General features: G+C 43.8%; 1 protein-coding gene across 3 annotated transcripts in view; it reads left to right on the top strand.

Moving 5' to 3' along the window:
* The first annotated feature begins 6083 nt into the window (after nucleotides 1-6083).
* bcl11ba (BCL11 transcription factor B a) overlaps nucleotides 6084-27332 on the top strand; it is a 71201-nt gene continuing 49952 nt past the window's right edge. For all 3 annotated transcript variants that reach the window (XR_010450732.1, XM_064927781.1, XM_064927780.1), the window contains exons 1-2: nucleotides 6084-7065; nucleotides 21822-22298. Coding sequence is in view for 2 of the 3 variants with exons in the window: in XM_064927781.1 (XP_064783853.1) it covers nucleotides 7008-7065; nucleotides 21822-22298 (535 nt within the window). In the remaining variant the exon portion in view is untranslated. The remainder of the gene's footprint in view (nucleotides 7066-21821; nucleotides 22299-27332) is intronic.

Here is a 27332-nt window from a genome sequence, read left to right as displayed (position 1 = left end):
AGGTGAATCCAGGTGAAAGCGACGCGCAACTCAATGTTGGGTAGATGTTCTTAATGTTTTCTACGCTAAGTGTATGTGGCCCTAAGAGCTGTGCAAAGTCGGTAGAATTGTGTTCAAAATGTTTGCAGATGTAATGGCCGCCAAAGGTGCTTCCACCAAGCATTAACTACAGTATGGGGCGGTAAGACATATGCAATCAAGAGGCCGATGGTCAAAAATAGTGCACCATCTAAGGGAACGGAATGCCGTCCTGAACTTATTTCCCTCCTCTAGCTGAAAAGGGAATTAAAGGGCACATTTATTTACTCTCACTGTGTGCATGTGTATGCTGGTGATAAAGAGTGGGACAGAGAAGGAGCGCTGTCAAAAATGTGTAAACGATTCAATCAAACAGCCTACATCAAATGAGATCAGTCTGTATGGGTATAATAGGTTACAACAATAAAAACAGACTTTCTATTCCATTCCACACAACAACAACAACAACAAAAAAGGGGGGGGGGGGGGAATAAAAAAAATAAGCACATGACCCCGTTATGACATCACAAGGCAGTCTCATAAATAAAGCTGGTAATTGAATGGATATTTAATTACGCTGTAAAGACACACTTCTGGCTCTGTGAGCTCTAAATGCATTGGGTTTTTTAGGTTGTTTTTACCCTCATTATACAATTAATCAGTGATAATGACCAACACATATATTAACTAACAACCAGCCCCATCCGATCCAGATTAGTCCATTTTAATACCATTATTTTATCCTAAAGTAAACACCCCAACCCTTTTTGACAAAGACTAGAGAGAGTCAATTGGAGAGCTCATAATGAGAGCTTGGGATTCAGTAGAGCTGAGCAGAGCCAGGGAATGTGTTAACTTGTTCTAAATAAACCTATCATTAGCATTTTCCCTTTAAAAGGAATCATTTCAACTTTGATATTCTTAATTGTGCTTAAGGGCTTGTTCTCTGCTCGCTCGCTCCCCCTCAAACACTTGAAACTCTCTTAGACTCATGTGGAGAACGTCTTGGGAGCACTCTTTAACACTTTAAAGGTTACTTTTAATTCTCAACGTCTATTATAGGAACGGTGTAAAAAAAAATAATAAAAAAAAACCTTTTTAATGAAACATTTTAACATACACACGCAGTAAGGAGGACACCCAAAGTGAATATTATTTCAGGGCAGGTAATGTTTAAAATCAACCTGCTATCTCTTAATTTGGCTACAGTGTGTAGTCACTGTCTGGGAGCTTCGGTAAAGACATGTAGCTGTGACACAGGACAGACAGGAAAACACAGAGAAATGAAAGTGATCAATCATACTCAACGTTGACTTTCAAATGGACTCAGACAGTCAGACAGTTCTAGAACAAGAGAAACTAAGATTTCACTGAAGACAAGAAACAAGACCATTCTTCTTGTCCCTTAATCCAATCGAGAAGGTGTGGGGTAACAGGAACGATGGTAGAGGGGAGCGGAGGAAGGGGGCCCAAATTGCGGCTCGCGAGCTAAGTCTGCGCTGAGCAGATAGAGGGCTGTAATTTGCATGTGTAGCTGCTAGCCAACAGAGGGTACTGTTGCATAAAAAGTCTGTCTGGGAGACGTTACATGGCTATAGAGGAATTAGCACTATCACATTCATATCTCCCAGCACTGTTACCAGTTCAATAAAAAATCGAATACGGGCTAATATTGAAGTACTCCCTCTAGCTATATCTATGGAACTATGGATTCTAAAGTATTTATACTGTCTCTCTCTCTCTCTCCCTTTGTCTGCTAACATTGAATTGTTTCATATGATATTCTGGAGGGTAGTGTCAAGTCCTCTGAGTGAGAGTGAAAAATACTTAAAGTATTGGGTGAAAACAAGTGTTTCTAAAACCCTATGACTCTAGAGCTCTGTTGCATTTCTTCTCGCTGTTCTGTAAAAATGAGTATCTCCCATTCCACGTCTCGCCATACTGTCAACTTGCATCTGGACAAATAAACATGGATATTAGCGAGCCAGTTCCTGAACAGTTGTTCTTTAGGAACGAAGAGTTCTAAAGAATCCTAAGGACACCTCTATGTCCCGTAAATGATCCTCTAATCACCAGCTAGAATCATTAGCCCAGAGAAACGGCTTATTTAGCATTAGCATAAAACCCAAACACTGCATATACTATATATGCAAATGAAATTAGGGGGGGAAAACAGGACATTTACATCCAGGAAGTGTCGACGTGGCGACATCCCATAACTTATAACACTGATTGTCCTCAGCTCAGAAAGGAATTGGCCCTGGAACTTTCAATAGGGAGGAAATGATGCAATAGAGAGGTGACTGACTGCACCTGCCCAGTGTGGGTCTGAGTAATGAACCAATCAGAGAGCAGAAGGACAAAGCGCACATTCTGAGAGTCCCGCTACGCCATGCATGGTAGTCACAAATGGACAGTTCACATCTTCTTCTTCTTAATCTGGATGATGCTGTTGAAATGGTCTGATGAGAACATTTCACTTTGCCAAACTGTGATTACAGTTTGATGCCCAAATATGGACGTTTTGTCAGTTGGTGACCTTTCACATTTTAATGAGACAACAGGAGTGTTTCTATCATTCCATTACAGTCCACAAATGTAGGCCCTTTCAACTGACCACTGCCTCCACTACAGTGATTCACCAAGAAATCAGTACTAATCCAACACTCATGTTACTTCCCATAACACCTCAAACCATTGGCATATACTGATAGTCTTAAACATGACAATGATTTACATTTCAGCGTAATGCCTTCAGCTAAGTAATACAAGGACAAAGCCGTTGGATACATCCTTACAAATAGGTGGTGGGTGTTCTGTTATACATATGATAAAGACATCATTTGGAAGAACCTGCAATCCCTGCTTTTTTATTGTAAATGAGCATGAAAACGTCTATTTATGTCCTCCCACTGGTGCTGGTGTGTGGAGGGAAGGAGGAAAGCGCTTGGCTCCGAGTTTGTCAAGCTGCTACTGAAGACAGCTGAAGCTCGAAGCCCCAGCCAAGACTCGCCGCGAAGAAAGGAAAGGAAAGGGACTGGTGTCGACAAAGAAAGCGAGAGAAAGAGAGAGAGAGAGAGAAGACGAAGAAGGGAAGAGCACTCAAGGCGATGTGGAGGACGAAACAAAGTAACAAAGTCCATTCATTGAGGCGGGGAGATGGTGTTACACATCGCTCTGCAGTAGCGGCAGTCTGTCTCAATGAGCAACGGGCCACTAAGGCTTATAGAGGCGTATTTCATGGTTCCTCACCAGATGAGAAGATCCGTGGGGCTTGACAACACCTGGCACGGGAACAAACCCTTCTCTCCCCCTAATCTAGATGTGAGAGGGAGGCTCAGCTAGTGGGCCGCGTCGTGAACGCACCGGGGATAAAAAAAATCCTGGGATAGCAGGCCTTTTGGATTCCCCTGCGATCATCAGAGAGATGGAGAGATGGAGAAGAGATGGATACCTGACCCGGCCCCACTTGGAGATAAATATGCAGAAAACATCTTGAGACGGAGCGGCGTGAAGCTGTGATGCATGGATTAAAACACAGCCAGAGGAAGAGAAAATGGAAGTTGAGGAAAGGGGTTTGCAGGGGGGTTTGCCCACAAATCCAGCTGGTGAGATGTGGAGATGGGTGTTAAGTAGCTGGAAGAGTAGGCATAATCTTGAGGCGTGAGCCAATCAACGCGATAGAAATGTGGAGAGCAAAGGATGACCGGCATGTTTTCTTTTGACTGTTGACCTTTCATGCATGTCTGGAGAAACAAATACAATGCCACTTCTCATTCTGATGCCTAGTGATTCCCTCCACTAGGAAACATCTTTGAAACATTTTTTTGTGTGTTTGTTTTTGTATAAAGAGAACCCCTTGCATCACATATAGCCCGTCAGTATAGGTCACATTTGAAAAAGCCTAGATAGATAGCACTTCTGGGTAGAAAGTGGAGTGAGAGTGTTGGGAGAAATATTACCACTCAGCATCATAGTCTAGATCAAAACCAGATGCACAACAACACAGACATAGTATCTCAAATGGCACCCTATTCCCCACATAGTGCCCTTCTTTTGACCAGAACAGACCCACTCTACATTGTGTTGAAATTAATAAGTTGATTATTTTGTAAACCCCCTCCCCACCTCTTTAATTCAATTAATTCCTAATGTCTTCTTTAGAACCCCCCCCCCCCCCTCTCCTCTCTCACCGTGTCACCGTGACCACTGCCTGGCTTTCTTCCTGCCAGCCAGTCTGTCTGTCTGCTTGTCTGTCTTTCTCTCTCCCCTCCCTGCCTGCCTCTATCATCAATCAGCTCCCACTAAGACATGCAGGAGATTACCAGCACAGACCCAAGTAGGGAGAATCTCAGCTCAAACTCACTATTTTACTAAGTGCCACGCTATCCCGTGTCTCAAAGTCTCACATTCACTGGAGCAGTGACACACAGGCAGGTAGTCAGTAGTGGTGCAGAGCAGAGAATGGCGACTGGATCATCTGCATTGTACAACATAGATGCTGCTGCCACTGTATGATCTGGATCTGTTTCCCATTCTGGGCCTCATTGTGTGTTTCTCATTTTCAGCTTGACATTCATTTCACTTGGAAGTGTATTTAGCTCATTTATGGCTGTCATGATGCTGATAAACCCCTGATGATGGATTTGAACTCCAGTGTGCAGAATTAGGACAAAGGAGGTTATTTAATTTGAAATGCTTGCCTGGTAGAGTACCATATTCATAATAACTATCTTGAAATAGATTTTGACTAGGACCGCAGGAATGAGTCAGTTGTGTCAATAGTTTACACTCCGGTTCATTTTTCAAAAACGTATACTTAATTCTTCCAATCATTGGACACTAACATTAGGCTGAACGGGTGAGTCCGAATCATGTGTAAATTTTGTAAATAGCGAATAAGACACATAGAGGATAGGTTGTAGCCAGGTAGTCTATAACCCTGTAATAAGGTTCACAGATGGCCTAAGCACAATATATATTTCATCGACCTCTGATGAATTGCATTTGAAGCTCGGAATTTGCTTTGCGTCTTTTACTAGGTCATGATACATTTATCACAGCATATCTAACGCCCCAAATCTAAATGTATATCAAGGAATGTCTGCGGAGAACTAATATTCAGAGATAAATAAGACGCACTACGGTAGGCTACACTTTTTTTGTTTGAAACATCAAACAAACATTGCAGACAATTATGACTAATCAACATCAAATGACATCCAGTGTTTATGTTGATCATTTGCAGTGAGTTAAGATGTTCTAGTATTTTATGATAAAATCTCTGAACAAAATCCATCGCTGTTAAAATGTTTATCATTACACCGACACATTTCCACGCATAGGGAAGGCTTTCAGAAAACGGGTCTAATGTTGTCTATAACCTATGGAAAATGTAAGAGGGCATACTTTATATGAACGTCTATTCGACTGACAAGTGTCTCCACCTCCTTATCAGCTCCAACTGTAATAGACTAGGACGCCAAAAGCGCAGACAGAAATACGCGCAAATATAATAAAATTATTGTTGACCACATAACGTCATCCACGTATAAAATAAGTTACCTTATATATAAACAAATCATCACTTTCATTATATTTCTAATAAATTATATTTTGACGGCTGACAATGAATGCATTTGATATGAATGGTCTTGCAATCTGCCTAGTAGGTCTGAGCAACAAAAAAAAATCAACAATCTATTTAGGTCATAAGGTCAATGAGAGATAAAAAAATATTTGAACACTTTTCTGAATAACATGAATAAAGAATAAAGTGACTCTTTTTTTCTGAAACTGAGCGAGTTTCCCTTCAGCGTGTGTCTGTGAGGCAGTGAGAACGAGCGGCTTCGTCCACTGCTGCTCTCTCTGAGAGACGGCGGCAGTGCGCTGTCCACTGTTTGCTGCTGGTGATCCGATAGTTGTGAAAAGCCACCACTAGTCGCCCCCAGTGCTCTTGCAGTCTCCAATTTTTCTTTCTCACTGTAGACTTAACGTCACGTCCGCACTTGAACTTGAATTTTATCCCATTGTACGGAGCCAGCTCTAGCCACAGAGAGACAGAGAGCTCGGGGGAAGCAGGACTCACTCCGCCATCTTCACACTCACACAGAGAAAGGGGAGAGAAAAGCGTGCAGGTCTTGATTTATTGAGAAAGGAGGTGGCAGCCTGTATGCCCGGTCTCCACAGAACCGTACAAGGGGACAGAGCACTTGGAGTTGAGGAGACTGAAACGTACCTGGCATTGCATGCTCAAGGCTGCACCAAGAGAAGTGCCCATCACTTGGCCATACCCAAGTGCCCAAGAAGAAAAATTGGATTCATAGTTTTCTAAAATTTTATCATCAATTATTGTAATTGTGTGTGTTTACGATTTTTTTATTTGAGTTTTTCGTATTTTTCTAAAAGAAGAAACGAAGTAAGGCTGAGCCATTGACTGGACACAGTCTGGGTACCCGAGCTGTCAGCGCGCGCTGACCATCGCGTTCTGATTCTTCTTTTTCTCTCACGAGGTGGAGGGACACTTGCCGGTGTTTGATCTCAACTGTCACTCACAACGACCGTCAATCATCCAAGGATATTTCCCCCACGTCTGATCTCTTTCTTTATTCTACTTGGACAGATCTCACTTCTCTCACACACCTTTTGCCAATGGTGTGAGTAGCCTAAAGAGAGAAGGTGAAATAGAATTGAAGGTAGGCTATAGCCAGGCTACCCACGGTCTCGTCACACACAAACACAGGGGCAGAGTGGACCGAAGAGACAAAACGCAAAAGACATTTTCGCATCTCCAAACGAGGGGACCACTAGCCTACAGCACGACGCCCGACCAACCACTCTCCCCGGCCGGCGGTCCGAGCGCAGGAGCCTCGGTCTTGTGGAGGTCCCGTGAAAAGTTGAGTGCCGAGCAGGAGGAGGCAATAGGAGGGAAGCGAGCCCATCCTTCAGAGTGCTGGTCTCCGGGCAATGCCAGTGTAAATGCCAGGGCAATGTCCCGTCGCAAGCAGGGGAACCCACAGCACGTGTCACAGAGAGAATTAATAGCACGTAAGTACCTGCTTTTCCATTTCCCTCAGAATCACACAGCTCATTGGGGACAGCTTTCTTTACTTTTTTATTTATTTTTACATTCAGTGGAAGTTCATGTGTCATTTTGTGACGCCTATCTTTACTTACACATGTGGCTAATTTGATCAATTTAAGTGAGGGTTGTGAACTCTTCAGTGCGTTACACCAGGGTTGGGAAAAACATAGTTTTGAACTACAGAATGTCACACGTTTTCACTAGTTGATAAATAATGGCATTTGACACTATAAAGGTACAACAAGGGCATTGCCTTTAAATCCATTTCTGCTTAACAATTAAATATATTATATTGCAGGTACTCTATTTGTTTTACGGTTTACATTTAAATTCAACAGACTTTATGCATGTGCTACAAGTCGAGACTACTTTTGTGAAAGCTGCATAAATATAGAAAATAACATCTTTCCCTTATTAGGTCTAAATATCTGTTAAGTATACAGTAAGTTCTTATACAGTTATATCACCATCAACTTCTTCTCTCCCAAAAAGAGAATTGAACTTTGCATGACGTGTATAGGCTGTTGTTGGTGCAGGTTATAGGCGGTCGGGTATCTTGGCTGCACAAACTCCTCCAGGCCAAGTACAGAATCAAGTACAATACCTGGCGTCAGGGAATGGGCCTCTGACATGTCGGAGGCAATTGATTTCTTACTCTATATAGATGATGAATATCATATAGATGATGAACTTGGCGTTGTAGTCCATAGACTGAACAATTGACTGCGTAGAAGTATCATGTGTTGTAGACTACATTATTCTGTTTCGTCACACTTTCACGATCCTGTAGTCCACTTATATACACGTGTGCTCTTACTTGAATACAAGCATTCCCAACCAATGTAATAATAATAATGATAATAATGACAACCTAATAGTGATGTATTGACACATCGTTTGGAGATAAATGACAAAGTTGATAGAAAATCGAGGAAACGTGTGTGTCCCAAATAGAAAATCTCAAAGCCTTTTCAAATGTAGTCTAATAAAAAAAAAAAAACCGCCAAACTTTTATCAAACATCCAAAGCCGGTATCCCTGTTGTTTTTTGGGAGTATTGAACCGAATATATGTTGAATTTCTTAAGACAATTTAAAAATATAAATATTTTACAGTTCTCCCTCCCTTTATCGAGCACTAGTCAGATATCCTCGCGCCATCTGTAAACCAAAGCTGCAATTGCCCTTAGTCTCTGCTTTGACGCCCCCCCCCCTCTCCCCGCACCCCCCGAATTGCATTATTACAAAAGAATTTGACAGCTGAATTAATTTAATGACACCTTGGCATGGTGTATATAGCCTATGTTCATATTTCAATTATACAGATTTCTCAGGATATCGTGAGGTAATTGAAAGTGAGTAGGCCTACTTTGTGTCTTGGCAAGCTATATGGATTTACCAGATTTATGTTCATCATAAGGTTTTGTTTTGTGGGCTAGGTCCACTTTTCATCCTCTCTTTTTTGTTGTTGTGTGATTTGTTGACCTCTCCCCCGTTGCCTTGTTATCCAGCTACTCTATATTCAGTCTTTAAGATATTCAAAATTCATTCAGCATGTGTTTCCCAAAACATCTCTAATTTCAAATAGTGTGTGTGCGCGTTTTTGCAGGCGATTAAATGTCTATTACCAATTCATTAATTGTAAAGGTTCTAGGTTTTGACTTATACAGCAGGTAGATATGGACTACTATACGCGACATGTACAAGTGGATATTGACAGGCATAGACAGCGCAGTTAGGCGCAGGAGCGCCAGCGTCTTCGAAGCGCTGCATGCACAGAGTGGTGGCAAGTTAAATTATAGTCAAGAAAAGATTGATCAGGAAACGCTGACATTTTATGAAAAAAGTATTACCCTATCTCTATTTAATATCGCGCATCAACGTGTAGGAAACACCTATTAATTAATTAATTGTTATTTAAAAAAAAAAGTACAATATGATAGTAGTAGCATTGTGTTACATAAACATTTATTAAACGTCTAGCTAACCTACAAAATACCAACCAGACATATGAAGAAACAAAGATAACCTGGTCAAATTTTAAAGAGCACTTTTAGGCATATGAGAGTCCAAGTTCAAAGCAATTAAATCCCTCTGTCATTTCTTCTTCAATGGGGTTCTGAAGTAGTCTCCGAGTCTAATCCATCCCGCTAACTGAGAACAGAGGCCCTCCATGGTGATGTCATCTGAGTCCAATGTGTTTTGTGTTGTTTGGGGTTAGGACTGTGTACTCTGCACATTCTCTCCCACACACCACTTACTTTTATGGCAAAATCGTTTTTTTTGTGTGTGTGGGTGTGCCTGTATGTCTCTCTGTGTGTGTATCTACTGTTTACTAGTCTGGCTCCTGAGTCAGTCCTCTGGACTCCGGTTTGTCTATGATGGCTACTGCTCCAGTCTTCCATCATTTAACACAGATTTCTCCTCTAGCTAGTTATCCCATCCTGTCTTCATCCGCTCCTGTTGTCATTGGCTTGCAATTTGATTCAAATAACAGCAATGCTTTGTTTCGCTTGCAGAGGGGCAAGCACAGCCATCCTTCTCCCACTGAACTCTGCAGGACACTGGACAGTACAGCGTTTGCAATTGGCCTGTGAGATACACACCTCATGTGCCATGTATATGAATGTACCTTGTTGATCTGGAACCTATAGATTTGAGAAGTTATCAGACTTAGAGCTGATTGCGTGTCTTTGTCTTTGTGTGTGTGTGTGTGTGTGTGTGTGTGTGTGTGTGTGTGTGTGTGAGGTAGCTATGGTTAGGGCAGAGGTAGAACAGGCCTGTTTTAGTGTTGTATAAGTATCCAAAACTAATCTCCAATGTAGACTATAACTGTGGTAATTGAATAAATATGGCGACCACACTAATGTTGGAAGGAAACCGGTGACTGACTGACAATCGGAGTGTCAATCTACTTCTGAGACAACCCTTAGATTGGTGTGAGGGTGCACACACACACATTGCCTTATAGTGTATCCTGCCTCCCCCTGTCTTAGTACACACACACACACACACACACACACACACACACACACACACACACACACACACACACACACACACACACACACACACACACACACACACACACACACACACACACACACACACACACACACCTTGCCTTATAGTGTATCCTGCCTCCCACTGTCTTAGTACACACACACACACACACACACACACACACACACACACACACACACACACACACACACACACACACACACACACACACACACCAAACGACACTGCACTTCTCTGCATGCCCCTGTTTGTCTCTGTGTGGCTGTGTGTGCAGAAGACATTTTCAAATTAACACTTTGGTAGAAACGTCGGGCTTTCAGTGAGTTCTGAATGGTGCAGTAGAATAGTACAGTACACCCTGTGACTAGGATGATGAGGGGAAGTCAGAATATCTAGCAGGTCAAACCTGTCTGATAAGTGTTCAGTTCTAAGTCATGGTTGTTCAGTCAGGGGAGGAGCTGGCTGCAACCTGTGGCATGGCACTTGTGCATTTAATAACGTCTGTGTCAGAGACGCAATGGTTTTGGATGTATGGTTGAATGCACACACACACACACACACACACACACACACACACACACACACACACACACACACACACACACACACACACACACACACACACACACACACACACACACACACACACACACACACACACACGCATATGCAAATTCATACACGTGAATGCCGAATCTCACATGCACGTACGGCATCAGCAGACTGGGCATAATTCTTTCACGCACTATTAGATAATATATCCGTTTGAAGCAACCAATATGTCACATTCTTTTCATTTGGCTGTTGAGAACTTGTGTCCATAAAAAAAGAAGGAAAATGTGATTTATCTATTCAGCTAAGTGAACTCTTCATTCTGTTGCAAGTCACTAAAATGTCTTCGCCGCAGACGCTTTACTTAAAATCTTATATTATTGTGATATACGATGATGAAACCACGTGTTAGGTCTTCTTCTATCTCCCCTCCTTTTTTTTTTTTACTTAAAGGGGAGGTCTTAAGAAGGCATTAAAAAAGTGTGTATGTGTGTGTGCTTGCGTCTGCCTACTAATTAACACGTCGTCTATGGCATTCAGTCGTAGTTAAGTGAAGGTCTTCCTCTTGGATTAGCCCCGTGAGTGCCTTTGAGACAGCCGGCTTCGACAAAGGTTCAATTGCACTAGTTCATTCAGCTTTGTTCTTAGCGAAGGAAGGCAAGGAGAACTGTAAACTTTGCAGTGTTGCACTTCAACGCTTTGACTGGCTCGCCAGCAGCCCGGAGGTTGTGTATGCTTGTATTATAACACAACACACCACGTTCTCTGTGAGCTTTAACGACCGACCAATATGTGTGAAACATTGATACATTTCCAGGTGCCGCATGGATATCTGTTTGAATATGTTCGTTTTGGAAAAATGTGGATTTACAGTTTTTAACATGGAAATTAGAACACTACCTTTGGTAAACTGCGCCTCTGCCGCGGTATCTTATATTAAACTGATTTAGGCGACTGCACATCATGTGTTGAGTCTGTATAGATACACAGTCCAATATATATTATTTGTGCCTTGTAATTATCCGAGTTTTTTCAAGATATTTACATTTAAATATTTTGTAGTTTTTTAGATAAGTAAAAACAATTTAATCCTTTAACATTTAAGCTATATCTTTCCATTAGATATACGGCAACCGAAAAAAAACAACACACACACACAAGCACACACTCACACACACACATAGTGTGTCGGCCCAGTGTGCGAGACATTGTGTAAATTACAGCCGAGACCACTTGAGATGCATGTTTCCCATTGCGTTGGGAGCGAGTGAGAACCAGAGGGGAACCCCACTGTGCTGGTCTTTGTTCTGTAGAGAACCCATAGACAGACAGACAGACAGACAGACAGAGGAACGACCAGTGTTCATTCTAAGGTGTGTTAGAGGTTTTGCCGCCCAGTCTCTGTGTATCGGTGAACATTTTTAACCTGCATTGAGCTCAATAGGTCTGTTTGGAATAAAACATAAATTCTCCCCTAAAATAATAACTGGTCACACTTTTTTATCAATGCCATGGGCCATTTTGTTCAACCGTTTCAAAACGGTTGAACATCCGGATGATGTACCATCCGGATGATGATAATCCGTGTGATTGGGCCACAGTGTTTTTGGAAATAATTATAGCGTGGCCCTAATTTACGAATTCCGACAAAGGCTTGAATACTATTATTTTATGTGTATCAATTCCTAATATTCACAGAACCTAGAAGCAGAAAGAGCAAGGCAGGAATCCCTAGTTGTTGTTTAGGGAAGGTGTTGCTATTTACCTCTAAAGCCTGAAGTCACCGGCGTTGTTGTTCTGTGTGTGTGTGTGTGTGTGTGTGTGTGTGTGTGTGTGTGTGTGCCTGTAAGAGAGAAACACAAAAAGCATCTTTATGTGTATCAATTCATAATATTCACAGAACTTAGAAGCGGGAAAGAGCAAGGCAGGAATCCCTAGTTGTTGTTTTGTGAATAATTGAGTATTCAGTAAAAGACAGCAGCTTCAGAAAGCAGCATACCTATACCTATTCTCCCTATTAGATGGTCATTGGTTCACTTGTCCAAAAGCCTTCTATGTCCTCAGTAGGCTACTAATACTGTACCATCATGTCCTCAGTAGGCTACTAATACTGTACCTTCTATGTCCTCAGTAGGCTACTAATACTGTACCATCCATGTGTTCAGTAGACTACTAATACTGTACCATCCATGTCCTCAATAGGCTACTAATACTGTACCATCCATGTCCTCAATAGGCTACTAATACTGTACCATCCATGTCCTCAATAGGCTACTAATACTGTACCATCCATGTCCTCAATAGGCTACTAATACTGTACCATCCATGTCCTCAATAGGCTACTAATACTGTACCTTCTATGTCCTCAATAGGCTACTAATACTGTACCATCCATGTGTTCAGTAGACTACTAATACTGTACCATCCATGTGTTCAGTAGACTACTAATACTGTACCATCCATGTGTTCAGTAGGCTACTAATACTGTACCATCCATGTGTTCAGTAGACTACTAATACTGTACCATCCATGTCCTCAATAGGCTACTAATACTGTACCATCCATGTCCTCAATAGGCTACTAATACTGTACCATCCATGTCCTCAATAGGCTACTAATACTGTACCATCCATGTCCTCAATAGGCTACTAATACTGTACCATCTATGTGCTCAATAGGCTACTAATACTGTACCATCCATGTCCTCAATAGGCTACTAATACTGTACCATCTATGTGCTCAGTAGACTACTAATACTGTACCATCCATGTCCTCAATAGGCTACTAATACTGTACCATCCATGTCCTCAATAGGCTACTAATACTGTACCATCCATGTCCTCAATAGGCTACTAATACTGTACCATCCATGTCCTCAATAGGCTACTAATACTGTACCATCTATGTGCTCAATAGGCTACTAATACTGTACCATCCATGTCCTCAATAGGCTACTAATACTGTACCATCCATGTCCTCAATAGGCTACTAATACTGTACCATCCATGTCCTCAATAGGCTACTAATACTGTACCTTCTATGTCCTCAATAGGCTACTAATACTGTACCATCCATGTGTTCAGTAGGCTACTAATACTGTACCATCTATGTGCTCAATAGGCTACTAATACTGTACCATCCATGTCCTCAATAGGCTACTAATACTGTACCATCCATGTCCTCAATAGGCTACTAATACTGTACCATCCATGTCCTCAATAGGCTACTAATACTGTACCATCCATGTCCTCAATAGGCTACTAATACTGTACCATCCATGTCCCCACTTTTAATACCATCTGAAGAGCACCAACTCTCTCTCTCTCGCTCTCTCTTTCTCCATCCTCACTATCTATCTCTTTCCATAACCTGCATGCCAGAGGCCTGGTTTGCTTACTTTAGGGATGGTGAACTGACTGTCTGTCCTCGATGGATCTCTTAACACTGTCTGTCTTCATGTTGTTAGCTGTTTCAATACCTCCTTTCTCTATGGGGTATAAAATATTGCTCTTTGCCTCCCTCTCTCCGACTCCGTCTCTCTCCCTCTCCCGCTCTTTCTCTCGACGTGCTTCCTTCCACCTGCTAGGGGGAGCTCTTAGGCTGTGTGTGCGGGTGGTATGCAGCTCTTGTAGTATGAGCTGAGAGAGTAGAAAGCCATATTTCCTAAATGTGTGTGTTGTCGTGGGGGATGGGGCTAGGTAGTAGGAGTTAGAGTGAGCTTTTTGACGACTCTCAGTGTGGATGTTTTAGATGATGTTGGTGTTCAAACACCCCGTTTAGAGTCCGACTGTCAACACCTCTGCCTCTGGCAGCCGGCCCTAAAGCATCCGCAAACCTCCTCTCCTTCCTTCTCTCTCTTCCAAACATGGACTAATAATCAACATTTTATAAGATCATTCAAAAAGAATGAGATACATCTTTAACCCCATGTCCGTTCCATTTAAGCTGCACATTAAAGAGATCATTTACATAAATACACAATTTGATTATAAAAGTAGAACTTAGATTATTTTACTGAGCTATATTTTTTTTTTAAGAACATGAAATGTAAGTTTTGTTTGCAGTTGATGCCACCATGTTTCCAATTCCAGAACGATTTTGTATAAACCCAGATGCATATAGTATGTACTGTAATGTAGATGGATGGTAAGATAATTCTGGTAGCTAGCTAGGTATATGCTGTATGTATCTAGCAGAAAGCGTGTAATTATTCAGTAAATAAACCTCTCCTCTCTCAGACAAGGCGTCCTCTCCAGAGCAATTTAACAAAATGTCTGCCTGGTCCCTTTGATTAATACGCTCGCATATTCTCTCCTTGTTTCTCCTCTCTTCCTTTCTTCCTCCTCCTGCGTGTCCTGTGCCTTTGTCTCTCTCTCTCTCTCTCTCTCTCTCTCTCTCTCTCTCTCTCTCTCTCCCTCTCTCTCTCTGTGTTTTTGATGTTGGGTGAGGAGGCTATGCTTGTCTGTGTGAAGGTATGTGAGGGTAGAGGACAGAGGTTGCACTCCAAATGTAACCATATTCCCTATACAGTGCAATACGACCAGAGCACTGCACATTGCACTAAATAGGGAGCAGGGTGCCATTTGGGACCGAACCTAGAGGGCTGTAGCGCTGGGTTCAGGCTGTAGTGTTCCGGTTAGGGCTCAGCCGTGTCCGTGACTCCATGCAGAGTTTTCATAGGCTGATTTACGACACTCCCTGGGTCTCTATAGTGCTCTGACAGTGTGTGACGCTCTGCTCCGTCCACAGCTGGGCTGGACCCACTGGACAACATATCTAGCTAGAAGTGTGTAAAGTTCCTGTCTCTTAGCTCTCTCACTGCGTGTCTGTGTGCCTTTCTGTGAGTTATCTGTCTTCTGCAGTCTGTACATGGCAGTGACTGCAGATACATGTGTGTGTGTAGTTTTCCTTCTCTAGCCTATGCCACAACGGCATGGATTTCAAGGTGTCAGTCCTGGGGTATACCTTATCCAATATATCGCCATTATCTTTACGCCTACAAGTGGATACATATTATAGAGTATGGGCCTCCTGCTTTTCTTCCTACCTTCCCCTCTCTCTCTCTCTCTCTCTGTCTCTCTCTCTCCCTTTCTGTCTGTCTCTCTCTCTCTCTCTGTCTGTCTGTCTGTCTGTCTGTCTGTCTGTCTGTCTGTCTGTCTGTCTGTCTGTCTGTCTCTCTCTCTCTGTCTCTCTCTCTCCCCCTCTCTCTCTGTCTATCTGTCTGTCTGTCTGTCTGTCTGTCTGTCTGTCTGTCTGTCTGTCTGTCTGTCTGTCTGTCTGTCTGTCTGTCTGTCTGTCTGTCTGTCTGTCTGTCTCTCTCTCTCTCTCTCTCTCTCTTTCTTTCTCTTTCTCTTTCTTAATTAACCCAGGCTTGGCTGGGTAGGAGCAGAGGAAACACTTACTACTACGGCAGCTCAAACTCTCTCTCTCATACACACATACAAACCTTGGAATCAAAACCTTCATTACTCGTGTGTGTGTGTGTGTGTGTGTGTGTGTGTGTGTTCAAAGTCCACAGCTAGAATATTTCCAATTCAAAACATAATCTCCATTCACACACTCCTTTACCGTGTGTGGGTTCTTGACTGCAGCTGCGTCTGGACCAGCCAGGTCACCCGTGATGCAAGTCACTATTCGAAGTCCATCCATGTTTGAGGATGTCGGGAGAGGATGTGGAAACTGTCCACTAGGGGCAAAAGTGAGCTCTGTTATCTTCAAGTAGGTTTTGGTTCTGCTAGGATGCTGTTGACGGGGTTGGCGGATGGGTGTAAAGCATATGCCTCTGTTCAAATCCAGCGATAGAAACCTTAAACCTTACCTTAAGTGTTCAGAGTTCATGCTTAATCTTAACCTGGAACACTTTGAAATTCTTCTGACGTGAGACTGAGAGAGAGAGAGAGAGATGTTTAATATATACCCTCTGGTTTGAAACCCACTCAGATATGTACTGTGTGATTATGGTTGGTTAGAGAGAGTGGCTTTCTGGTTGTTAACTCTGTCAGGCAGTGTGTGCACCCAGGCCTGGGTGTCCAGCGAAACGGCGTGTGAACCCAGGCCTGGGTGTCTGGTTGTGGACCTTGCCTAAGCCCTATACGCCTGTTTGTTTGTGTTAAGTATGTGTATATTTACAGGAGAAGTGTGAATTTTTGTCTAAGTGTTTGTATGTGTCTCTAAGCCTAGCTTGTGTCTGTGTCTGACAGGGCTCTTCCTCAGTTCTATTGAGGTTGGCTGAAAGTTGGTTAGGGTGACAGTACATTGGAGTAGGGGAGGTATGTGAGTTAAGCGCTGTTTTCTTTGTGCGTATGCCAGACCGGTGTGCGTTCGGCACGTCTACATTTGTGCATGAATGTGTTTGTGCTTTACGTCTCTGTGAGAGAGTGTTTGTGTGTGTGTGTGTGTGTGTGTGTGTGTGTGGTGGCACTGACTGCAGTCTCAGCCGCAAACACGCAGCCTTGGTGAGAGCCGCCTGCCACGGCGTGGCGTAGTGCGGCATGGAGGAAAATAGTGAACAAACAGTAAACTGTCTTTTATAGTTTGATTAGGTATTTTCCCGTCCTTCCTTCCTTCCTTCCTTCCTTCCTTCCTTCCTTCCTTCCTTCCTTCCTTCCTTCCTTCCTTCCTTCCTTCCTTCCTTCCTTCCTTCCTTCCTTCCTTCCTTCCTTCCTTCCTTCCTTCCTTACCTACTTCATTCATTCCTTCCTTCCTTACCTACTTCATTCCTTCCTTCCTTCCTTACCTCCTTACCTCCTTCCTTTCTCTCCCAGCAGCACATGTAACAGCACCACTATGAATGGTCTTAATTGGCACAGAGCAGAACTTTCTATCTGGACAGAATTAGAGGAGCTTTTTTCTTTCATGATTTAAATGGTGGCAGTGAAAAACAATATGAAATCAGTCAGAAATGACGTGTGCTCTCTAATTAGCCACCTCTGACCGTCTGTAACCGTGAAGAGAAAAGCGAGACAGAGAGAAAGAAAAACATTTGAAAAGCATTTTAGAGTTTCAACGTTATTACATTTGCGTGTGAATAGAGGACTGTTATCTTCAGGGTTTTATTTGCGGTGTGGAGAATGGGAACAGTCTCGCTTTATTAAAAGTGTTTGTAGCGAGGAGCGAGGGCAAACGGAACGGAGGAGGTAAGCGGCGGAACGGTTTACCCCGAGATATTAACATGACAACTCTCTCCTCTCCCTGATGATGACCATGGCAAAAGTTAGCGTAGAATATCGACACACTCCTCGGGCTGTATTATATAACCAAACTCTGCTGGAAAGAGAAATGGGCCTTTTTTTCTGGGCCAGCGAGACGGACAATCTGATTGGCCAGATACCTGTCAGCAGCAATTTCACTCTCCTTTGGGAGAAACACTATGAATGGAGTTTCTCTGAAATTTAAAAAAGATGAGCTGGCTGGTTGCTCGAAAGTGAAGGCTTCCGTCCATTTTAGCTTGTCGTTCATTCTTAGATGCTCAATTTGCTTTGGGTTTTTGTGCTTTACACCCGCTAATTGAAACCCAATTTGTAGGTTCTCTGACTCAGACTACGTCCCAAAATGGCACCCTATTCCGTAGAGTACATAGTGAACTACTTGTTACCAAGGTTCCCCTCATACTCAGCCAGTCTTATTATGTCAATTAGGGCAAAGCCAGGAGTTTCTTCCTTTCTGCCTTCACATCTGTCATTTGCATAGAGACCCACACACCCTAAGCCACATCTTGAGCAACAACCTACCAACCTCATCAAGACCTGCACATGTTGTGTCTCGGAGACAAAAGCCACAGAGAACATGTCAGCTAGAAAACAAATGGACACTTGTATCAGCTTGTCTTTTCTTCTCAAAAAGCCTCAAACTTTAATACAGGTCAAACACATTGAGTCTTCAGTTTGTATGAGGCCAGATGGAGTATATCTCAGTACATGCTCTATACTGCAGGTTTAAGTTATATTTAAACCCGACTGTGAACATATCACCCTCTCTCTCTCTCTCTCTCTCTCTCTCTCTCTCTCTCTCTCTCTCGCTCTCTCTCTTTCTCTCTCTGTCTCTCTCTCTGTCTCTGTTTCTGTCTCTGTCTCTCTCTCTCTCTCTCTCTCTCTCTCTCTCTGTCTCTGTCTCTGTCTCTGTCTCTGTCTCTCTCTCTCTCCTTCGCGTCCCCTAATCTGTAGGCTGTATCCAAATCAACACCCTAGTGCACTAGATAGGGAATAGGGCTCTAATTCGACGCACGCCTCCTGTCTCTGCGGAGTGTGCTGGATGAAGATGAGTAACATTTGACATTTCTGAGGCTCTAATGGAATTATAGGAAGTATTTGTTGAGGGATCAGAGAGAATGATGAGACGTAATGTAACCTAGGCGACAGCATGGTTATCGGGGGGGGGGGGTGGTAGGCAAGGGGTGCCGTGGACAACAGCGTGCATGCAGACGCCATCATAGACTTCCCTAATATCTCAGCACAGTTCACTGATCCAATCCCACACAATCTGACAGTGTTTGTTTGTTTGACTCATGACAGTCTTCTAGAGTGCAGAGTAAAGCCTAGTCAGCACAGGCTTAACACCGCTGCCACTACTGATGTCCTTCTGTAGTCTATAGGAGCCGAATCCTTCAGGTAGCGATATTTAGACTGCTGTGAATACCTTCCCAGTGTAAATCAGAGAGCAACATTAGCTAGGCTGTGATTCACAGTTCCTGATCAGAGTGTGTTGAGCTGTCTACAGTCACTTCCTGATGTCACCACACCTCTCTACTCACAGCAGGAAATCGACTTCAGTTCCCACAATGCAATGCAAAGTGAGTGCCTGATAGCACAATTGACAATTGTTTATAACTGTGTGTGTGTGTGTGTGTGTGTGTGTGTGTGTGTGTGTGTGTGGGCTGATCTCTGTGGCTTGTTCATTTACACAGGAGAACCACTGCAGCCTAATTTGATGCACAGATGGCCTGCCTATGCCTGCAGGGCACCTCGGCTCTGTGTGTGTGTGTGTGTGTGGGGGGGGGGGGGTGTGTGTGTTAGGATCAGTCCATGACACGCACGCACCCGCACACGCACACTCCTGGGTGTGATCATACAACACAATGGTTGCATGTCAACAGTAATGCTACATGCATCTAGATATGATGCTGGAAAAGTGAAGCCGAGGCAAAATACCACCTACTTCTCCTCGTGTCTTCCACGACAGAGTCATCCGGCATTGATCAGGCAATGGCTATTTTACATCACAGGGAAGCAATAGAATACAAAATGAGTTGTTTTTCTGCTCCATATGTACTACATGTACCATAGGTATGCCAGTTCATAATAATAATGTATGATATTAAAGGTAGAAGTATTGAATGCCATTGAATGAAATCAAACACAGTATTTCCATTCACTGAATGTCCTGTATACACTTTTGACTGTGGTAATAATTGGGGATGATGTTTTTAACCCGTTGTGGCTGTTTCTGTTAAAAGAATAAACATGAGCAAAACAAACACATGCTAAAGGTGTGATCATATATCCAGAGGCCTTTGCTCAGTTCGACATTACAAATCTGTCTGCATTTATAATCTGGAGCTTATACAAATGGCAGAAGGATGCACAGCCTGCTAGTGATCCATCATCTACAATTAGTGAAGGAGGGAGAGAGTCCCGGGGGACATGTAAACAGGGCTACCTGAGCAGCATGCCAGGGGCTCACGCTACCTATATCGTTTACCCTTGCTTTTTAAAAAATCAACCTCTTTTTATCAGTTGCTCAAACCCCCCTCTTTCTCTATCCCTTCTTCTCTCTCTCTCTCTCTCTCTCTCTCTCTCTCTCTCTCTCTCTCTCTCTTAACCTGTCAACCTGTCTTTACCTCTGTCCTCACCCCCAGCTTCTCTTCTGCGTACCACTTTATCTCTCTCCCTGAGACCTCTCTCTCTCCCTCTCCCTCTCTCTCTCTCTCTCTCCCGCCCTCTCTTTTACCCCGCGCCGCTGGTGTGTGAGGATAACATCTCAGGCTATGATTGCCGTGGCGATAGCATCACAGTTTATATACAGCCCCACGTATCTACAAACATGCTCTCTGCACACATGAACTTGAACCCTTTGCACCACAGTACAAGACAGCACAGTAGTACAGTACGGTAGAGAGACACTCTGCTCAGCGCAGCCCAAAGCCTGACGAACAACAGCACAGCGCTGGCTGAAGTTGGCATGTGTCTGAGAGACGCTCTAGCCAGCTAAGGTCAGTGGGGTGAAGAGAAACAGGCAAAGGAAGTAGGGAGAGATGAAGAGGCGCAGCGAGAAGTGGCAGACAAAAAGGTTTTATTGTAAGAGTGTGAAGGTGGCAACAACGAACGAGAGCCTCGGACTACAAAGAGGCGATTGTAGCCACGTGTTGAAAGGTGTTGGATGATATTTCAAAATGGAGGCTATGAGAGAGGAAGGGGGAGAGGGAGTAGAGGGCAGTTGTCTGCGGTTTGTGAGTCTCTGTTTATCTAGGTGACAGAATCAGCCAGCAGATCTGCAGGGCTTTTGTGGTTGTAGAAAATGCCAGTTTCTCTCTCTCTCTCTCTCTCTCCCTTTCTCTCTTTCTCTTTCTTTCTTTCTCTATTTCTTTCAGACAGAGTCCTATAAACCAGGGGGTCGGCAGGGGAGCTCAGAAGTCCCCCCCCCCAAAATTATTATTATTTATATTTTTTTAAAGGAACTCTGTCCGGCTTTAAACTTACTCTTGAAAGTTGTAATAGTATAACGCGCAAGGTGCAATTTCAAAATCAGTTCCTCTTGTCATGTTAGTCATTGCATACCATACCATACCTTGTCAGAAATGTCCAGATCAACTAGCCCATGTCATCAAACATTTTTTATCTTGTCATCTAACGTTTTTTTAATTTTTAAATTAGCTTTAAAACGTGTAACATTTCCTTTGCAGCCCATGACAACACGTGTAGAATTGCAGGAAATAAGCTATAAACCTGCAAAATTAGAGGGGTGTGAACAGTGTGTGTCATGTTCCCCAATGCTGGAAGGGGGGCCCCGAGTGAATACGTCTGGGATCCCCTGCTATAACCCAGAGCTGTGTTCTACACTTCCACAGAACAAATCACACTATTTATAATAACCCTCCCCCTCTCTCTCTCTCTCTCTCTCTCTCTCTCTCTCACTTTCTCTCTCTCTCAGCGGCGGAGGCTGACCATGTGGATGGCGGACTTTCCGTGTCTGACTCCCTCACCCAACCTCACCCCCACCCTCACCTTCAACCTCACCCCCTGTTGTCCCACCCGGCCCTGCTGGACCCCAGCCTATCTGACAGCCTGGCCATGGGGCTGGGGGACCACGACCTGCTCACCTGTGGCCAGTGTCAGATGAACTTCCCCCTGGGAGACATCCTGCTCTTCATCGAGCACAAGAAGAAGCAGTGCCAGGCCCTACTGCAAGGTCCTGGCTGCTACGACAAGATGGCCGCCGACCGCAGCAGCCCCTCCCCGCCCCACCAGCAGCAGCAGAACCAGGGTCGCCACGGTCACAGCCAGCTGAGGAAAGTGGTGGAACCGGTGGAAATCGGAATCCAGGTGACACCGGAGGAGGAAGAGGATGAGAGGCTGATGGTGACGCCCACCAAAGGAATTTGCCCCAAGCAGGAGAGTGCCCTGGCAGGTAGGTCACACACACACACGCACGCACACACACACACACACATTATCTCTCCTCTCATTTACCTCTGTAGCAGCCAGACAGGGGCTTCCTGTTGTGATTGTGATAGTGCTCAGCCCCTCATGAGAGAGAAATAGAAAGGGGAGAGGGTGAGCTGATTTCATTAGGGCAGAGCGGGTGCCGTGCAGAACGACGAGAGAGGACAGAGGAGAGAGGAGAAACAGCACATTACCCACTCAAAGCCCTAAAACCCCCTCAAGGACTCGGCTAGTTGAAACAAATTGTGCAAAACGTGACAGAGACTCACCCCTACTCTCATGGAGAAATCCAGCCTAAGCCATCTGCTTAAAAGGTGAAAAGCTCATTAAGATTTATATAGGCAAAAAAAAAAGGAAAAACCGAGCAGGATTAAAAGAGCTAGTTCCCTATTCAGTGGGGTAAAGAGGCAGTTTAGCTTAGACCAGCTGGAAGCAAGGGGGAGAGAAGAGAGGGAGCTCCTTACCTCCATAGTTATCTTTCAGGCAAGTCAAGTCCTCCACAAAGAAACCCAGAGGGAAATGGGTCTCATAAAATACAATCATATTCTGGGATGGACAACGTTGCCAGGAGAAACCAACGCAGGTTTATGACACTGCCTCACTCGGTCTTCATCATTACAGCTTTTATTCTGATTTTTGTCTTTCCTCCTCCGTCTCTTCCTTCTGCAAATCGTTATTTGTGAAGTTAAACCAGCGGGAGCAAAGACAATTTCTTCTCCACCACCATCGACACAATACCTCACGTCTCCTAGTCATCAGGAAGTGGCAAAATTATCCATGAGCCACCATGCTTCTTCACTCTGCTTCCTCATTGACACTGGTAGTCATTGGAGACAAAGACCTTATGTCAAGGTTTATCTGAATATTTTCATATTGCCCTCGAATGCATTTAAAAAATTTTTTTTTAAATGTAACAATGGATTGATAGCTACTGTGTAATATTTTAGAACTCAACAATACTATTCTGCAGTGAGTGTGCGGCTTCAACATGTGCACTCCTAAGTCTGCGACTGCGTGTGTATGATCCTGCGCTCTGAAGTGTGTGGCTCTGCGGTTTGGCCGGTGCAGTAAAACACTAGCGTTCAGGGGAACTTTATCAATATTTTAACACCGTGTCTCTGTACACTTCTGAGAACTTCCCTTCCTCTCTGCCTTAGAAGGCATCCCTCAGCAGCTCCCTGTGCACTTCAACTGTTTAGAGAAAACATTTATTTTTTTTATTTTTTTTTACAGCAATTTGATATGGTAATTTGAGGCTTGTTCAAAAAAAATATGTCTTAAATCGAAGCTTGATCTTCATTTTTTTTCATTTTATACTCTTATTCTCCAAGGAGAAAAACGTGATAGGTTGCAAATAGGCCACTACTTAATGACATCGCACAGCTGGTGCGTATAGCATGCCTTGAGAAGTGTACTGAGGCATGTGCACTAATTGATTGGTATTGTTAATTTGAGGTCACGTTAAGAGGATTTATTTTGTACACACTGTGTTTTTTATGTGATATGCACATATTATTGACAGCTATCTTACTGCATAGTCTTTTTGTGAAATCAGCTCAATTATGCTTGTGAAAAATTATAATTGCACAGTATATATTCTAGCAACAGAACCATTTTTACAATAAAAGGGAAAAACATGTTAGAGGTTAAATTGGACGTGTATATCAATAGTAAATTAAACTACAGAAATAACATTTAATATTTGTATTTCCATTTCCAAGCTAAATATAATTTATATTTATATTTCTAAGCAAAATATAATTTTTGCAAGCATTTCATTTCAAGCGCATTTTAGAAATCAACCCCATAAATGATAACAGGAGGATTAAAATAACGACAGGTGAAATGTGCCTATGCAAATCATATTAAGGTTTTCTATAAATACATTTATGCCTTCCGTGAGAGAGAGAGAGAGAGAGAGAGAGAGAGAGAGAGAGAGAGAGAGACAGAGAGAGACAGAGAGACAGAGAGAGACAGAGAGAGAGAGAGAGAGAGAGAGAGAGAGAGAGAGAGAGAGAGAGAGAGAGAGAGAGAGAGAGAGAGACAGACAGAGAGAGAGAGAGAGAGACAGAGAGAGAGAGAGAGAGAGAGAGAGAGAGAGAGAGACAGAGAGAGACAGAGAGAGACAGAGAGAGAGAGAGAGAGAGAGAGAGAGAATGGGGTGCGAGGGATAGAAAGCAGGGCGAGGAGGAGGCGTCCTCAGAAAGTGATTAAGAAGCTTGAATGTCAGCTTGTGCGTGGGGCTAAACACAAGCCTGCAGCCGACCACCATTTATAATTGCCTCCCAGCAGGGTAAAGTATTCTTTTATGCTAAACCTTTCCACTTCCATTTGTTCTCAACGTGAAATGGAAAAGGAAAAAAAAAGAAGAAACACACTCATACTCTCAGCGAGCTTTTTAAAAATAGAAGTGGTATCTTTGCTCTCCAAGCACCGATCATTTTTCATGAATTTGTTTTTTTTCCCTCTCTTTTAATATAATATATCCATCTGTCATCTTCTAGTGGTGAAAAAGGGAGTGAGAGAAAAGGGAGAGAGAGAGAGCATAAAAGAGGAGTGTGGGAGGTTTTTCAGCTTCCACAGTGATAGTAGCAGCTGATTGTGGACAGAACAGCATTATGAGTCTCTGTGCTCTGAGGACCTCTCCTCTCGCTGTTCTGTTGAGTCTTCACGTCCAAACAGCAGTTTGATGTGTTCCTGTGTGTCTGGATGAGAGAGAGAGGAATCTCCCTAAGAGACACAGCAAGGTTGTTTTGACAAGCTTGGACACTCCCGTGCTTCACCCAGCCGTCAGACCCCATCTCATCACCACACTACATACCTGCCCTGGGACTGACAGCTCTCACACAGGAAGGGGAGGGACCATGTCTTAGCAATCACTTCCTGTCACGTGACACGCCACAGCTCTTCTTTTTTTTCGGTCTTCTCTTCTCTTGTCTTGTGTTTGCGATAAACACCAGCCACCCGGAGTGTGTTTGCAGTACAGTAGACTGAGAAGACCTAGCCTCGTTTTGTATTTATTTATTTAGTAAACCTGGGGATGAAACGTAACACTGAGAATATCCGAAAGCAGAGGGTAGTATTACACACAACAGGCCAACGCCTCCTCCCTTCAGGCTGATGATCATAAAAACAAAACGCAACCGCTTTGATCTCCACAACTCATATCAAGGGGGGGGACAAACACGCACCTGCAACACCTCATATTCCATTCCCTTTACAGTGATCCTTCTCTTCCTCCCCTCCCTTGGCCTGCTGTGAGGAAAGTCAATGTTATCTATGAGTATATAGGACAGCCATGGAAGAGGAACCACTCCAGGGTTGAATTCAATATTTCTCTGACGCTCCGGTATCAGCAGGACACGGAGCCTTGCTCAGCGACCACCTTATATTGCCACTTAGCTGTCTTAAATTTCAGCGCAATTTAATTATGTTTAATAGACCCTAATTAAATAAAATATGACATTCCCACTATAGCCCGGGGCTAGGAGAGCCCCACCGCTGTGGGCGAGGGAGCGAGAGAGCGAGAGAGCGAGAGAGCGAGAGAGAGAGAGAGAGAGAGAGAGAGAGGCCCCTGGTCAAATGTAGTCCACTATATATTGAATGGGGTGGCATTTGGGACACGCACACCTACAATGTGGCTCGAGCAGGTTAACACCTAGAGAGAAAGCCTCCTGCCTGGGGAACGCTTGCAGAAGTAACCCAGACTGTCAGATTGCACTGAGCTGGTCAATTGTATGTCATTAAGCGATCAAAATGTCTCCACCTCCGCCCCTTAATAGTTTGCGTGAGTGAGTGAGTTGTCGAGAGAGAGTGAGCATTTAAGTCCTTCCTGTCCTGTCGTTATTTAATTGCACATTAATTGGAGGTCTTGGGGAGAGCGTGATGAGCAGAGATTAGAGTGAGGCTAGTTCTTACCTCTCCCGATGTAAGTGCAATCGGCGGGCGTTCCATTGGATAAGGGAACCAAATGACCCCGTCTCCCAACCAATCAGCCTTGTGTTGTGTGTGCTATGCATTCATACCATTTTCATATGGGCCTTTTGAAAAGGCTTATGTGGTCTTAATATCCTTGACAATAGTCTCTAAGGGCCATATGAAATACTATGAGGATTGAAAGGGTCATGTGGTTTAATAACCTGGCCCGGAGGGACTGTGCTGCAGCTTAGTCACCAAACCTGTGAATGTCGGAGTGCCGAGGAGAGTTGAGGACTTTGGGAGTTGTGAGATCCGCGAGGAAGGTGTCACAGCTCCGAGACACTCAGGTGACAGAGCCACTTTACCCATAAGCCCCTGGCTGTGGCACTGTGACAGTTTGGGTCGGTAAGGACCAGGCTCAGTTATGAAAGAGAGAGAGATTAAAGAGGAGAGAGAGAGAGAGAGAGAGAGAGAGAGAGCAAGAAGGTGAAGGAGAGGAGATAGCGAGAGGGCGAAGGAGGGAGAGCGAAAGAGAAAGAAATCCCACTTCTTTGCTTTCACCTCATCAGAGCAGAGGGTGTAACAGCACCTAACACCGTGGTGTGCTGCTCTTAAACACTTGTCATCCAGGGTTTAATTCAGACATTTTAACTAAGGCCAGTTGGACAGGAATGGAAAAGCTCACAGTCAAAATGGGCCACAGCCACTCTCAGCAGTCAGGGGGCCTCGCGAGCTAGATACCTTCTTAGGCTGACGTGTTGCCGCTTGACACACACTGTATGTGTGTTTGTACAGTAGATGTTTTTAAGTGCTATGTTTGGTTTCGGTTTGGCAGCGTGGTAAAGGCAAGCTTTTAGGAGCACTTTTGGTGTCGCACCGAGATTGAAGGGGGAGCACTTCTGGTGGCGCACCAAGAATTAAGAGAAGGAACAGGATTCGGGCTGGAGCCAACAGGATTTTGTGTTTGGGGAAAAGGAGAGCACATAGTGTCCCATTTGTTGCTTTGAGAGAGATGCCAGAAGCCCACATAGTGTATCTGTGGAGATCACTGTTGGGACTGTCTAAGGTCTACCTATATTTG

The sequence above is a fragment of the Oncorhynchus masou genome, chromosome 21, assembly GCF_036934945.1.
Source record: "Oncorhynchus masou masou isolate Uvic2021 chromosome 21, UVic_Omas_1.1, whole genome shotgun sequence".
Lineage (NCBI taxonomy): Eukaryota > Metazoa > Chordata > Actinopteri > Salmoniformes > Salmonidae > Oncorhynchus > Oncorhynchus masou.
This window is presented reverse-complemented; position numbering and strand designations above follow the sequence as displayed.